Source organism: Strongylocentrotus purpuratus, unplaced genomic scaffold (assembly GCF_000002235.5).
Source record: "Strongylocentrotus purpuratus isolate Spur 01 unplaced genomic scaffold, Spur_5.0 spur5_scaffold_19, whole genome shotgun sequence".
Classification (NCBI taxonomy): Eukaryota; Metazoa; Echinodermata; class Echinoidea; order Camarodonta; family Strongylocentrotidae; genus Strongylocentrotus; species Strongylocentrotus purpuratus.
Window position 1 is genome coordinate 19,557,773 of NW_022145604.1, and position 17,430 is coordinate 19,575,202.

The 17,430-nt window shown below is 39.6% G+C and overlaps 1 protein-coding gene across 2 annotated transcripts in view; it reads left to right on the forward strand.

Moving 5' to 3' along the window:
* LOC115917988 (sorting nexin-13-like) overlaps window positions 1-17,430 on the forward strand; it is a 59,147-nt gene that overhangs the window by 10,574 nt on the left and 31,143 nt on the right. For both annotated transcript variants that reach the window (XM_030990527.1, XM_030990526.1), the window contains exons 3-4: window positions 12-101; window positions 865-986. In XM_030990527.1, coding sequence (XP_030846387.1) covers window positions 12-101; window positions 865-986 — 212 coding nt within the window. The remainder of the gene's footprint in view (window positions 1-11; window positions 102-864; window positions 987-17,430) is intronic.

Below are 17,430 nucleotides of genomic sequence, written 5' to 3' on the forward strand. Positions count from 1 at the left end.
GTATAAACCAGATTGTTGAAAAGATGCAAGTTGAGCCAAGGTCGTATAAAATTGACAAGAGACTAACCGGAGCTAGTATCATAGATGATCAACTCCAAGAGGTACAGTTTTTTTCTCTCATCCATCCATTCTTGTATCAAATTATTTTTGTTGTTGTAATTCATTAATTTGACAGTGCATGTACATGTATCTCCTACATTGTTATGCCTCCACCCACCAAAGGTAGTGCTGGAGGCATTATTTAAAAATTTGTCCTGTGCCCATTGAATTGATGAAACAATTTTCCTATATATATATATATATATATATATATATTTTCAAGAGTCGTAGTTTGAGTTTTAATTCTTTGTTTCATTAGTAAATTTATGTGAGTACAAAATATCTTTCATAATTGTACATTTGTACATTGCACATGTATGAACAAACTTAAAAGGAAGTTTTTTTTTGCAATTTTTGTCTTAATTTGTTGTCATTTTAAACAATTAAATAACTCAATGATCACAGTTTAAGAAAAAGACATATTATCTCGAAATGAAGTTTCCCCCAGTAATATTTTGATTAACTCTTTGAGTATACACTTAGTGATTAAACATAATGCATATGACCCCCGAGTTTGAATAGATTAGTAATAAGTTTATCAAATCCTACATGCCCATTTTATAGGTATTAATAAAATAACACTTCCTTTCTGTGTATTGTATTACTGACTCTATGTGGCAATGTACGTCCTTGGTATCAGAAGCTGAGCAATGATGAGCAGTTCACACATGAAATGAAATATAACTATTAGTCCCTGCATGCTCATACATTACGTTCATTGGCAAATGTGAACACATCCAATATCTATTTATCATGCTATCCTAGGTTGTGTTGCTCACACTGCGTGACTATGTGCACCCCTGGTATCATAAACTAAGCAACGATGAGCAGTTCACACATGAAATACGACAGGTCATCCAGAATGCCATCATATCCGTTGCCACAAAGTAAGTCTGAAAGCTATCAGAAAACATATGCTTCTTTCTTCTTCCTTTGTTACTGGTAAAGAACCTGAAACAGATTTAAATTGTGTATAATTATGACTTTGCTTCATTTTGTCATTCAGATGTTCATTTCTTTACTAAACAACAACAGCGGCAACATTAACTATTTAAAAATCTATACAGTGCATCCCCCCAAAAAACTATACACTTTTGAAATGGCTGCCAAATAAAAAAATATATGATTCTGGGAGATTTTTTTGATATGTATGGAAAGCTCATAAACTCAACTTTCATGTGACACCAAAAAGTCTGAAAATAATTCATGCTTGGGTGAGCACTGCTCACTTTTGTAAAGGGTATGAAAATTAGGTTGCGCAGGAATTAGCCTTCCAATTTGTGAGAGGTAAATCCTTTGGAGCTTACAAAATTGAGGGTGATATGATACATTCATGATTTGCTGAGTTAATTTCATGGTTTATTAAACCAAACTGTTATGCATGAGTGAACAGGAATTGCATTTTTTTATTGTAACATTGTAACTTTCCCTGGTAGACTCAGTGGCGTGTTCATGGGAGTCAGGATGGAGTGATGGTACATGTTGCAATTTCCATGTAATTTTTTATTTATTTTTATTTATATTTTTAATATTTTTTTTACATCTGTGACTTTGAATAAAAACCTTCACCCCACATTTAAGTTATTGTAAGATTAGTTGAACATCTCATTGATTTACTTAATAACCATATGGGGATTGTGTAAATTGATTTTATTCAAATACGGTTTGTTGAAAAAAGAAATGTCACAGATGTTGGCTACTTATTCTTCAGGTTACCCATTTCTTGTGCGAAACTCAAGTGCTAAAACGACTGGTTGGTTGGTTGATAGATTGAGTGATTGACTGAGTCATTGATTAATTATGATTGATTTATTGAATGGTTAAATTGATTGAAATACTGAATGGTGATTGAATGCTTGATTGATTAATTGATTGACCAATTGACTGATACATTGTTGATTAAGTGATTGATAGCTGAATGTTAATTGTCTAATGAATTGTTAAGATATGCACAAGCAAACCCAGGCAGAAAGAGAGACAGAGAGAGAGAAAGAGAGAGGGGAGGGCATACATGTCCTCTTGACCCTTATCCCATCTACCCAACAAAGTCCTACCCTACATTTCACCTCCCCTGCACCATGGCCTGACTCCCATGAACAAACCACTGAGTCTACCATGGACAGTTACATTGCTATACGGTGATAACAAATGCAATTCCTGTTCACTCATGCATACAATGTTATTCCCATAAACCACACATTTCACTCAGCAAACCCACACTCATCACAATTGATCATAAATTGGTCATATCATCCTCAATTTTGTAAGCTCCAAAGGATTTACCTCTCACAAATTGGAAGGCTAATTCCTGCGCAACCTAATTTTCATACCCTTTACAAAAGTGAGCAGTGCTCAGTAAAGTAATGGATCAAGTGATAATAGGGTAATAATAAAGTAAATATACATGTAGTTGTTTATTACATTATTTGCGATTCTACATGTTTTAATATTCAATGGAGATGGTAGAGTGAAAGGTCAAAAAGAAAAAAAAAGTGAAGAAAAAAAATTGTTGGAGACGCCCGGACTCGAACCAGGGACCTCGAGGTCGGAAGTCAAGTGCGTTACCGATATACCAAAACATTTCCCATAGAGATTACACGTAAACGGAAAATGGAATTTTCAAATCCCACTTTGTAAGTGAAATATGAGCATGATCCCGGCATCTGATCGAAAAATAAAGGGCACACTTGTGATAGCTTATTGTCTCAGCTACAACATACTCAAAGCTCAGCGTAAACAAAGATAAAACGACGGAGATATGGCTCGCGAAAGACGAGAATGTAGAATCCAGTTTTGAGAAAAAGTCATGTCCCTTAGAGAATACACGCAAAATGTGAAAAATTGACATGCCTCCTTTAATCGCAAAAATACGCCATGATACCATTGTCAAAATGAAATATCGTGGTGACTGCATTTGTAGAGAATATTCGCAGGTAGAATATATCAAAATTTGAAAGAAAATTGATCAATATTTACAGAGATACAATCAATTTTCCAAAAATCTGCTGACGTCATAATATGCAAATTGAAATTTTGAGTTCGGAGGCCATTATGATGGCGTCATGAGTTAATTGAGGGTCAAATGACACATGAAATCATATCTCCAACTCATGCCTTTTCTAATCATGATATAAAAGTTGGGGGTCAATTGACTATCTGAAGAGCTATTTCGATTTTTTAAATTTCATGTTTTTGATCAAATTTGCATTATATTTCCCATAGCAGCACGCGCGGATTTTGAACTTTTGACGCGCGCTCACGGCTTTATGAAAGGTCAAGAGTGACTGAAAAAAATGTAAATTGTCATTTACGGTAAGAGGAATCTAAATCATGTAAAAAATTTGAATTTGATCTTTTCCGCGCGTTGTGAGCGTACTCTCGTTTAATAGTTAAGTGATTTTGAGCATTTTAAAATTTTGACGCGCGCGTACGTGCGCGTCATGACCTTTATGTAACCTTTGATGACATGACTTGTTGACCCTTGACCTGAAGTATATGTGATATGAATATGAATGACCTTTGCTTATGCATCATGAAGATATGATGGATAATGGGATTTCACAAAATGGTGCTTGGATGACGTCACAATGACCTGATGACCTTGAAAATGTTCCCGTCACGTCTCATGACAATGACCTATGACTGTGCCAAAATTGAATGAAATTGACGAAACCGAATATCCTAGGCACAAAAAAGTGTAGGAAATAAATAAAAATAAAGAATAATAATAAATAATAAAGAAAATTCTGACGAAAACAATAGGTGATCTGTCATTGACAGACTACCTCATAATTGAGCATCCCATTTGGCTTTTCATATACAAGTCGTTCGTAAAGTCATGCGGAACTTTACGAACAGCTTTATGAAACACCCCCCAGACTTGATTAACTATGTGATAATTGACAGCATAAGTTTCTGAAAATTTGTCAAATGTCAATATGTAATTAACCACATTTTACAAATTTACAGATACAGAAAATGTCATTTTAGGTCTCCCAAAAATCAAAATATTGCTCTATAGAAGTCACGCCAGGTGTATTCTACTGACATAAAAGCAAGAGGTCAAAATAACAATGGGAGGGAGGGAGGGAGGGAGGGAGGGAGGGAGGGAGGGAGGGAGGGAGGGAGGGAGGGAGGGAGGGGGAGGATGAGGTAAAGATGTTATACCACAGAAAAGACCAGATGAGAGGGGGAGAGAGGGGAAGACAGAATGAAACATACATGTGCACCTGTATCATAGAAAGATCTTGTGTGTGAATGTACAGCATCTAGAGTGAAGGAGGGGAGGAAACCTTGTCACTATTCAGTGTTCATATACAGCATAGAGTGAAGGAGGGGAGGAAACCTTGTCACTATTCAGCGTTCATATACAGCATCTAGAGTGAAGGAGGGGAGGAAACCTTGTCACTATTCAGTGTTCATATACAGCATAGAGTGAAGGAGGGGAGGAAACCTTGTCACTATTCAGCGTTCATATACAGCATAGAGTGAAGGAGGGGAGGAAACCTTGTCACTATTCAGCGTTCATGTACAGCATAGAGTGAAGGAGGGGAGGAAACCTTGTCACTATTCATTGTTCATGTACAGCATAGAGTGAAGGAGGGGAGGAAACCTTGTCACTATTCAGCGTTCATGTACAGCATCTAGAGTGAAGGAGGGGAGGAAACCTTGTCACTATTCATTGTTCATGTACAGCATAGAGTGAAGGAGGGGAGGAAACCTTGTCACTATTCAGCGTTCATGTACAGCATAGAGTGAAGGAGGGGAGGAAACCTTGTCACTATTCAGCATTCATGTACAGCATAGAGTGAAGGAGGGGAGAAAACCTTGTCACTATTCAGCGTTCATTTACAGCATCTAGAGTGAAGGAGGGGAGGAAACCTTGTCACTATTCAGTGTTCATATACAGCATAGAGTGAAGGAGGGGAGGAAACCTTGTCACTATTCAGCATTTATGTACAGCATAGAGTGAAGGAGGGGAGGAAACCTTGTCACTATTCAGCGTTCATTTACAGCATAGAGTGAACGAGGGGAGGAAACCTTGTCACTATTCAGCGTTAATGTACAGCATCTAGAGTGAAGGAGGGGAGGAAACCTTGTCACTATTCAGCATTCATGTACAGCATAGAGTGAAGGAGGGGAGGAAACCTTGTCACTATTCAGTGTTCATATACAGCATCTAGAGTGAAGGAGGGGAGGAAACCTTGTCACTATTCAGCGTTCATGTACAGCATCTAGAGTGAAGGAGGGGAGGAAACCTTGTCACTATTCAGCATTAATGTACAGCATCTAGAGTGAAGGAGGGGAGGAAACCTTGTCACTATTCAGTGTTCATATACAGCATAGAGTGAAGGAGGGGAGGAAACCTTGTCACTATTCAGCGTTCATGTACAGCATAGAGTGAAGGAGGGGAGGAAACCTTGTCACTATTCAGCATTCATGTACAGCATAGAGTGAAGGAGGGGAGGAAACCTTGTCACTATTCAGTGTTCATGTACAGCATAGAGTGAAGGAGGGGAGGAAACCTTGTCACTATTCAGCATTCATGTACAGCATAGAGTGAAGGAGGGGAGGAAACCTTGTCACTATTCAGTGTTCATGTACAGCATAGAGTGAAGGAGGGGAGGAAACCTTGTCACTATTCAGTGTTCATATACAGCATAGAGTGAAGGAGGGGAGGAAACCTTGTCACTATTCAGCATTCATGTACAGCATAGAGTGAAGGAGGGGAGGAAACCTTGTCACTATTCAGCATTCATGTACAGCATAGAGTGAAGGAGGGGAGGAAACCTTGTCACTATTCAGCGTTCATGTACAGCATAGAGTGAAGGAGGGGAGGAAACCTTGTCACTATTCAGCATTCATGTACAGCATAGAGTGAAGGAGGGGAGGAAACCTTGTCACTATTCAGTGTTCATGTACAGCATAGAGTGAAGGAGGGGAGGAAACCTTGTCACTATTCAGCATTCATGTACAGCATAGAGTGAAGGAGGGGAGGAAACCTTGTCACTATTCAGTGTTCATGTACAGCATAGAGTGAAGGAGGGGAGGAAACCTTGTCACTATTCAGTGTTCATATACAGCATAGAGTGAAGGAGGGGAGGAAACCTTGTCACTATTCAGCATTCATGTACAGCATAGAGTGAAGGAGGGGAGGAAACCTTGTCACTATTCAGCATTCATGTACAGCATAGAGTGAAGGAGGGGAGGAAACCTTGTCACTATTCAGCATTCATATACAGCATAGAGTGAAGGAGGGGAGGAAACCTTGTCACTATTCAGCGTTCATGTACAGCATAGAGTGAAGGAGGGGAGGAAACCTTGTCACTATTCAGCGTTCATGTACAGCATAGAGTGAAGGAGGGGAGGAAACCTTGTCACTATTCAGCATTCATGTACAGCATAGAGTGAAGGAGGGGAGGAAACCTTGTCACTATTCAGTGTTCATATACAGCAGCTAGAGTGAAGGAGGGGAGGAAACCTTGTCACTATTCAGTGTTCATGTACAGCATCTAGAGTGAAGGAGGGGAGGAAACCTTGTCACTATTCAGTGTTCATATACAGCAGCTAGAGTGAAGGAGGGGAGGAAACCTTGTCACTATTCAGTGTTCATGTACAGCATCTAGAGTGAAGGAGGGGAGGAAACCTTGTCACTATTCAGCGTTCATATACAGCATAGAGTGAAGGAGGGGAGGAAACCTTGTCACTATTCAGCGTTCATGTACAGCATAGAGTGAAGGAGGGGAGGAAACCTTGTCACTATTCAGTGTTCATATACAGCATCTAGAGTGAAGGAGGGGAGGAAACCTTGTCACTATTCAGTGTTCATATACAGCATAGAGTGAAGGAGGGGAGGAAACCTTGTCACTATTCAGCGTTCATATACAGCATAGAGTGAAGGAGGGGAGGAAACCTTGTCACTATTCAGCGTTCATGTACAGCATAGAGTGAAGGAGGGGAGGAAACCTTGTCACTATTCATTGTTCATGTACAGCATAGAGTGAAGGAGGGGAGGAAACCTTGTCACTATTCAGCATTCATGTACAGCATAGAGTGAAGGAGGGGAGGAAACCTTGTCACTATTCAGTGTTCATATACAGCATCTAGAGTGAAGGAGGGGAGGAAACCTTGTCACTATTCAGCATTCATGTAAAGGATCTAGAGTGAAGGAGGGGAGGAAACCTTGTCACTATTCAGTGTTCATGTACAGCATAGAGTGAAGGAGGGGAGGAAACCTTGTCACTATTCAGTGTTCATGTACAGCATAGAGTGAAGGAGGGGAGGAAACCTTGTCACTATTCAGTGTTCATGTACAGCATCTAGAGTGAAGGAGGGGAGGAAACCTTGTCACTATTCAGTGTTCATGTACAGCATCTAGAGTGAATGAGGGGAGGAAACCTTGTCACTATTCAGTGTTCATGTACAGCATAGAGTGAAGGAGGGGAGGAAACCTTGTCACTATTCAGTGTTCATGTACAGCATAGAGTGAAGGAGGGGAGGAAACCTTGTCACTATTCAGTGTTCATATACAGCATAGAGTGAAGGAGGGGAGGAAACCTTGTCACTATTCAGCGTTCATGTACAGCATAGAGTGAAGGAGGGGAGGAAACCTTGTCACTATTCAGCGTTCATGTACAGCATCTAGAGTGAAGGAGGGGAGGAAACCTTGTCACTATTCAGTGTTCATATACAGCATAGAGTGAAGGAGGGGAGGAAACCTTGTCACTATTCAGCGTTCATGTACAGCATAGAGTGAAGGAGGGGAGGAAACCTTGTCACTATTCAGTGTTCATATACAGCATAGAGTGAAGGAGGGGAGGAAACCTTGTCACTATTCAGCGTTCATGTACAGCATCTAGAGTGAAGGAGGGGAGGAAACCTTGTCACTATTCATTGTTCATGTACAGCATAGAGTGAAGGAGGGGAGGAAACCTTGTCACTATTCAGTGTTCATGTACAGCATCTAGAGTGAAGGAGGGGAGGAAACCTTGTCACTATTCATTGTTCATGTACAGCATAGAGTGAAGGAGGGGAGGAAACCTTGTCACTATTCAGCGTTCATGTACAGCATAGAGTGAAGGAGGGGAGGAAACCTTGTCACTATTCAGCATTCATGTACAGCATAGAGTGAAGGAGGGGAGAAAACCTTGTCACTATTCAGCGTTCATTTACAGCATCTAGAGTGAAGGAGGGGAGGAAACCTTGTCACTATTCAGCGTTCATTTACAGCATAGAGTGAACGAGGGGAGGAAACCTTGTCACTATTCAGCGTTAATGTACAGCATCTAGAGTGAAGGAGGGGAGGAAACCTTGTCACTATTCAGCATTCATGTACAGCATAGAGTGAAGGAGGGGAGGAAACCTTGTCACTATTCAGTGTTCATATACAGCATCTAGAGTGAAGGAGGGGAGGAAACCTTGTCACTATTCAGCGTTCATGTACAGCATCTAGAGTGAAGGAGGGGAGGAAACCTTGTCACTATTCAGTGTTCATATACAGCATAGAGTGAAGGAGGGGAGGAAACCTTGTCACTATTCAGCGTTCATGTACAGCATAGAGTGAAGGAGGGGAGGAAACCTTGTCACTATTCAGTATTCATGTACAGCATAGAGTGAAGGAGGGGAGGAAACCTTGTCACTATTCAGTGTTCATGTACAGCATAGAGTGAAGGAGGGGAGGAAACCTTGTCACTATTCAGCATTCATGTACAGCATAGAGTGAAGGAGGGGAGGAAACCTTGTCACTATTTAGTGTTCATGTACAGCATAGAGTGAAGGAGGGGAGGAAACCTTGTCACTATTCATTGTTCATATACAGCATAGAGTGAAGGAGGGGAGGAAACCTTGTCACTATTCAGCATTCATGTACAGCATAGAGTGAAGGAGGGGAGGAAACCTTGTCACTATTCAGCATTCATGTACAGCATAGAGTGAAGGAGGGGAGGAAACCTTGTCACTATTCAGCGTTCATGTACAGCATAGAGTGAAGGAGGGGAGGAAACCTTGTCACTATTCAGCATTCATGTACAGCATAGAGTGAAGGAGGGGAGGAAACCTTGTCACTATTCAGTGTTCATGTACAGCATAGAGTGAAGGAGGGGAGGAAACCTTGTCACTATTCAGCATTCATGTACAGCATAGAGTGAAGGAGGGGAGGAAACCTTGTCACTATTCAGTGTTCATGTACAGCATAGAGTGAAGGAGGGGAGGAAACCTTGTCACTATTCAGTGTTCATATACAGCATAGAGTGAAGGAGGGGAGGAAACCTTGTCACTATTCAGCATTCATGTACAGCATAGAGTGAAGGAGGGGAGGAAACCTTGTCACTATTCAGCATTCATGTACAGCATAGAGTGAAGGAGGGGAGGAAACCTTGTCACTATTCAGCATTCATATACAGCATAGAGTGAAGGAGGGGAGGAAACCTTGTCACTATTCAGCATTCATGTACAGCATAGAGTGAAGGAGGGGAGGAAACCTTGTCACTTTTCAGCATTCATGTACAGCATAGAGTGAAGGAGGGGAGGAAACCTTGTCACTATTCAGCGTTCATGTACAGCATAGAGTGAAGGAGGGGAGGAAACCTTGTCACTATTCAGCGTTCATGTACAGCATAGAGTGAAGGAGGGGAGGAAACCTTGTCACTATTCAGTGTTCATGTACAGCATAGAGTGAAGGAGGGGAGGAAACCTTGTCACTATTCAGCGTTCATGTACAGCATAGAGTGAAGGAGGGGAGGAAACCTTGTCACTATTCAGCGTTCATATACAGCATAGAGTGAAGGAGGGGAGGAAACCTTGTCACTATTCAGTGTTCATGTACAGCATAGAGTGAAGGAGGGGAGGAAACCTTGTCACTATTCAGTGTTCATGTACAGCATAGAGTGAAGGAGGGGAGGAAACCTTGTCACTATTCAGTGTTCATATACAGCATAGAGTGAAGGAGGGGAGGAAACCTTGTCACTATTCAGTGTTCATATACAGCATAGAGTGAAGGAGGGGAGGAAACCTTGTCACTATTCAGTGTTCATATACAGCATAGAGTGAAGGAGGGGAGGAAACCTTGTCACTATTCAGTGTTCATATACAGCATAGAGTGAAGGAGGGGAGGAAACCTTGTCACTATTCAGCATTCATGTACAGCATAGAGTGAAGGAGGGGAGGAAACCTTGTCACTATTCAGCCTTCATGTACAGCATCTAGAGTGAAGGAGGGGAGGAAACCTTGTCACTATTCATTGTTCATGTACAGCATAGAGTGAAGGAGGGGAGGAAACCTTGTCACTATTCATTGTTCATGTACAGCATAGAGTGCAGGAGGGGAGGAAACCTTGTCACTATTCAGTGTTCATGTACAGCATAGAGTGAAGGTGGGGAGGAAACCTTGTCACTATTCAGCCTTCATGTACAGCATCTAGAGTGAAGGAGGGGAGGAAACCTTGTCACTATTCATTGTTCATGTACAGCATAGAGTGAAGGAGGGGAGGAAACCTTGTCACTATTCAGTGTTCATGTACAGCACGGGTGGCCAACATGCGGCCTACGAGCTCTTCTGGTGCGGCCCGCGGAGCATTGTAAAAGTAATTATAAATATGGCTCATCAATGAAACGCGGCCCGCATAGCAACGATGAAATAGGCTAAAATCATTATTCACAACATATTGACTCGTTACTTGGTTGATACAAAACTCCTCAAATTCCCTCTCATTACATGTACATTACATACGACATTAACATCACTCGCCGTGTTAATTTCAGTTTGTAATTTCCGCACGCAGTATAATGTTTGTAAATATACAAATGTTGTGAATCAAGAAATATTTTTGAAATGCCGTACTTGTCTTGAAACAATTACCGGTACAACCCTTTTCTCTCGCCGTTGAATTTTCTCATGAATCTTAATCATAAACTGGATAGTCATCTTCCCTTTACACTGCGTTCAATGAGATGTTAAGTATACGACTAATAAAGTTAGGATATATTCTTTCTGCTGTGTCCTTGATTTTGTTTGAAATAACAACCAAGATAGCACCGACTTTGAGACCTGCGAAGAAAAGGTATTTCTTCATAGAAGAGAAAGATGAACCACTTTGCCTCATTTGTCTGAGTATGTCATGAAGGTTAACAACATAGCAGAAAAGTGCAAGCCCCAGAAATCACACTAAAAATGTAAGCCTGATTTTTTTTCCCACTGATTTTGTTGTTTGCTTGTTGAATTGTTTTTGCAAATTGCAGGTGTGTACACGTATTGCATGTAGGTGTGGGGGGGGGCGGAGAAGACTAACGGCCCGCCAAGTTATGTCAATCGTTAGCTGTGGCCCGCGAGCTTTAAAAGGTTTTACAGCATAGAGTGAAGGAGGGGAGGAAACCTTGTCACTTTTCAGTGTTCATGTACAGCATAGAGTGAAGGAAACCTTGTCACTGTTCAGTGTTCATGTACTTGTGGTCCTGCTTGATGACATTTTTTTTTCTGATTCTTGTATACATGTACCTTCAAGTTCAATCCCAAAATTGAATCTAGAGGTTTTATTGTGCCTATAAACAAAGTCAATATTCAAAGTATTCTTTACCATGGTTTTTCTTTTTTTCACCCATGTCATACATGTGCAGTACACTGTACCTAAAAAGTGTGCAGTTAAGTAGTGGGTTTGTGTGGAGATGTGAATGGCATAAACAGCGCTCAAAATGCACGGGGGCGATGGGCGATTCGCCCCCGTGAGCTACACAATTGCCCCCGTCAGGTTGCTCACGGGGGCGATTGCAAAATTAAAAATCGCCCCCGTGGAATTATAAAATAAAGATTATCTTTTCTGTAATAACTTTAACACAATATTGAGTTTTAATTTTCAAACCTTAAACCAATGAAATGGAACTTAGATTAGCGTGCAAGATTTCTCGTTCTATGAGTATTATTACTGATTCAAACAACGGAAGCTCGCAGTGCAGCTGGTGCTGCAGTCAGCAGTGGCTATAGGCCTACTAATGGTACGTGTGCATGCTGCCGCCCCATATCTGCTGCAGCTGGAGGCGATCGCGCAAGGGCTGAAACAAAGTTTTTTGTTGTGAAAAGCATGAATCCACTGAAATCTATTGATTTCAAATGACCAGCAAATGATGAACCTCGACCAGTAAATCAATATTAGGAACTTTTAGATTTGCACAACGAGAACCTGGATTGCAACGTGTGATCTCCTTTTAAGTTACTGCCAGTGCTTAAAAGGACGTAACACGTCCACGCAAATCTAAAAGTCCCTATTGAGAAGAAGAGGAAGACCAAGATGTCGTGGAATGATATGGTAACATGGGCAGATCTATAGGGTGGGGGGGGGGTGGTTAGGGGGTTTACCCCCCCCCCCTGAAAATGTGATGTGCATAGAAAAACGCCATCCAGACCCACACAGTATTAGTAGATGTTAGTAGATGCCAGGAAACCATCACTTACAACTTACGGGCGTTCAAAATAGCAACAACAACAACAAATCGCCTCGCTGCTATGCAGCTCGTGGACGATGCTTCGCATGTAAGTAGATGCCAGGAAACATCACTTACGGGGGGTCCAAAATAGCACCCCCCCCCCCCCCCCCCCAAAAAAAAAAAAAAAAAAATCGCCTCGCCGCCATGCAGCTCAGTAAAGATGTAAAGGTTGCTCCGAATAATGAGGAGGAAATAATTTGCAGAGCAGGAAGAAATCAAGAGAATTTCATCACGGGGTGAAAGTCAGTAACAGTAATGTAGCTTGTTAATTTGTAAGAGGGAAAATGCGATGACTTAAATAAATGATAATGATGAAATAGCAAAGAATTGAGGAGTATCATAGGTACCAATTCAATGGAAATTTGTATAAAAAAGAGCCCTCGTCAGTACTAAGAGAGCCCCCGTGAGAAGGCTCACAGGGGCTCTTTTTTTTGGGAAGAGCCCCCGTGGACAAAAAATTTATTTGAGCCCTGGGCATAAACTGAGTATACATGTACAGTATGCTACAGGATAAAGGTTGTACCCTACTCTCCATTCAACAGCTATAATTAATTTTGTGCTACCAACTTGATTGCCATACAGATTCAATAACTTAGATTTCAACTACCTAAGTGCTTTGTTTATTGATAATTATTTAACTGACAAATACCTCTTTCAAGCTGGCCTGATTTTCATCGTATGCATCCGATGAAACGGCCACTATGAATGCTACAGAGGAAAAAAGCAGATTAAATAGCAGATGAAAAGAAGAGAAATAGGCGATTAAATTCTCCTGCTCAAGAGCAGGAGAAATTCTCATTCTATCAGTGAATTCAATGCTAGATGTACAATTAAAGATAATCTGAAAGTTTGAGTGAAAACGGAATTGAGGAAAACTGATTTGATTGATTCCTTAATTCTCTGAACTATATTATTACAATTTAATTATGTGAATGTAAATCGTCACAAAGAAATGAATTGGCTCTATATACCATCCCAGATATTTAAGTGTGGAAAGATTTTTAAAAGCCTGTCTTTTGGGAGAATTTACTGTTAGAGGGTGTTGCACAGTGACGCCTTCAAAGAAAACCATAAATATATTTGTGGTTTTAGAATTTTTTCAGGATTTGTTGCATGTTAGAGAGTTATACAGCAGAAGGCATATCAAAAATAACATTTCATACAAAAATTACGCAGTTTCTTCATCAACCTTCAATAATGTTACTGAGTCACTTTAAGGCATAACACATATTGTATTAGAAACCTTACACAGTACCTTCTTTGTGTTTTAGGGAGAAAAAAAAAACATGATTGCGCACCACTGTGAGGGGGGAAATCCTACCCAAGTCATGAAAAGGGTAAAACTAGGGAAACTTGTAAAAATGACCTTTAAAAAAAAAATCCTTAATGCTTTTTTTACAGTAGGGTACAGATATATTCAGATATCCGTGCTAAAGTTACATACAAACATGTAATAACCTGCCCAGGATATATTTAAAGTATTAATATTAAAGTAGGAATCACCTGCAGGATGGGGGAAATTTAAAGTTGCCATATACATGTAGGGTATGTATATACCCTTATGTCAATAATTAGAATTCTTCTTTTTTTTACCTATTTTTAAAAAAAACCATGATTAGATTTTGACTTTATTTAAATCAAGCAGGGGGGAAAGAAATCAGGGGGGGGGGGTGGCTTAGACTACCCCCCCCCCCCCCTCAAAACAAAAAATGCTGTCTGGCTTACATTTTGGAATTCTTCTAAAAAGTGCAAGGCAAGATTTTAACCAAACTTAGTAGGGATTATACTTAAGCAAGGGTGATGTTAAGTTGTTCTATTGGGGTACGTTTCCTTTAGGGGGACTGGGGCAGCACCCCCCCCCCCAAAAAAAGCATGCGCACAGCTCACCCAAACAAGTATCGCGCTGGATGTTCCAGTAGTGGAAATGGTAGTTAAAAAACAATAGTTTTTCGAAATGGTTTTCTGGAACGTAAATAGACCTCATATTTAGAGCAGTATTTATGTACCTACATTAAATAACATGGGTATTTTGTTAAAAGTCATTTAGTAGCCATAGCAAATTGCAAACTCAATTATGTATTGAGTGTTTTGTAATTTGACCTACATGTTCATGTTAATGTTCATGGAGAAATACGTGGAAATATTTTAATGTAGACTTTGATTTCTAGATAAATTTATTATAACCACTTCATTGTATATTCCATGCTTGTCACTAATATTGCTCATATTGCATGTATGTAGGTTAATATGTTGATATGATTAACAGATTCTGATGATAATGTAGAATGTATGGTATCCATTAAAAGGGAAGGAGCAACAATCTTGTGCAGAGGGGATTTCTGTCTTTTAAAAACAAGATACTACATGTACATGTCTTTTGCACCCAACATCAAATTCTGTAGAACTTTGCAGGAATTATGAATATGTCATGTATGTCATATCTGTGAAATCTGTGACTTCACTGTCAGACATTATTGAGTGACTGACTGACATCGTTTTTTCTTTGGTAATATCATACATAAAATGCTGTAATTCAATGTAGGTACATGAGCATTTGTCTACATCAATGACCCACTACTTGGGCCAAATGGCCAAAATTAAAGTGATTGAATCAAAATCAAAAACTTAACCTTAGGTTATTTTTAGTATAATTTTGAAAGTATAAGTTCTCATTCAAGGAAACTTAGACTAAAGGGTTATCAAGTATTTCCAATCATGTGAGTAGAATTTCAGGTCACAAAATCAAGGTCAAAGGTCATTTCAGGTCAACAAACTTAGACTTTTTTGTGGCATCAACATCAAGATTTTGAATTTTTAGCATAATTTCAAAAGTGTTTGTTCAAATTCCATAAAAGTTGTACACAATGGTTTTCAAGTATCACAAATCTTATGACACAAATTCCAGGTCACAAAGTCAAGGTCAAAAGTCAGTGTGTGAGGATTAATAAATACATTTATGCTATTTTTTCATATATGATATTCCATTAAAGTTATTAATCTTGGTACAAATTATAGTAAATAATTCTTCAGATGACTCTTGGTCAATATTCACTTCAAAATGCTGATTATATTTTGAGGATTTCATTGGGGAGGGGGGGGAGGGGGGGCTGCTAATGGGCCACCCTGCCTATGAATAATGTTCCAACCTCAATTTTTCGTCATATTAAATTGTGTAATGCAGGCGAGAGCGTTTCCCTTGTTTCTATTTTTTTGGCCTGCAAATGGGACATAGTACCTTTAAGGGATGGTCATGATGATTAGAACAAATTATGTACAATTTGAGGCCGAGCTATTATGATCATCCTCTTATGTTGGATGTTGGTTCAGTTGATTTGAATTGAACTGGTTAATATATAATTCTAAATTATATCCATTGTTGTTTTACGTTAAAGCATTTAGAAGTATATAATTTCTCTCTGTATCATAGATTGAATAAACACTGAACAGCAACTTGTATTATTGAAATTGTGTAAGACCCCATTCTCACTCTATGCTAGACTGGTCTACATTAGAGCAATTTAAAATTGAGTGTCAGGAATACTTCTAGACCGGTCAAGAAGACCACATTGAGTATGTTGTCTTCTAGAACGGTTTGTTTCCTAGACCACTCCAGACTGCTCTAACGTGCAGTGTGAAGACAAACAGTGCCAGGAAGTGTACTTTATTAAAACCAGAAGTGTACCTTAACCGGAAGTGTACTTCAACCGGAAGTGAGCATGTTTTTGCGGTAAAGTAATGAGTCTTGGAGGAAAGAGAAAGAAATATGGGAAGAGGTAGAAATGGAAGATGACAGTCGAGAAATAAGGAGATACATACTGGAAGATAAACATTTGAAAAGAAGAGATGAGAGGGGGAAAATAGACAACATAAGAAAAGATAGAAAGAGAAAAATGATAGAATTACAAAAACAAAGAATAACATAAGGAAAGAAGGAAAGAGAAAATGACAGAATTACACACACACAAAAAATGATAAAGGGAATGAAAGAAATAAAAGATGATGGATAAAAACAAGGAATAGCATAAGGAAACGCACTAGGGAAGATGATAGAAAGAAAAACAAAAAATAACTTACGGAAAGGTAAAAAGAAAAGAGGATTGGAGAATACGGTAACAAAGAAGACAAAAATAGAAAAATAGAAAGATCAGATTGTAGGAGGTTAAAAAGAAAGAATAGCATAAGGAAAGATAGAAAAGGAAGACTAAACCGTGATCAAAGTAAAGAGTAACATAATGAAAGGAGGAGGAGGTAAAAGGAAGCAATGGATAACAAAAAAAGATAGAGAGAGAGAGAAGATATAAATGATACCATGACTTGTGCTACTATTATAGCAACAGGAAAAGTGTGTAGACAAACAAATCTTAGATCTTGTTGGATCATGGACCAGTCTAGCGTAGACCGGTCCAAAACGTGAGTGAAAATGGGGTCTTTGTTTCCTGTGATTAACTTCTATTAAACAGTAGTGCTGTACATGTAAGTCAGGCGCCATGTTCGGGTTCGGCAGAGTTCAGTTTGGGGTTCGGTAATATAATAGCAAGCAGCGTTATAGCTATGGTGGTCGGCACTGGGCGGCACCGATCAGCACGGAGGACTTCTTGTTTATAGCTTGCGATCGCGATGTTGCAGATGTCAGTATTTGGGATTTAAATGGCACCAGTGAAGTTGCGCCCACCACTGGAGAGGCATAAATCACAAAGGAAGAAAATTGGAAAAAAGTAAATATAGAAGGAGCAATTATTACATGAAAATTAGGTACAAAATGACATGTTAATTGGCTTGCGAAAACGTTTACATTTTTCTGACAAACATCCAAACCAGGCCTTTGCGTTCAGCTACAGCACTTTCTAACAGTAGCACA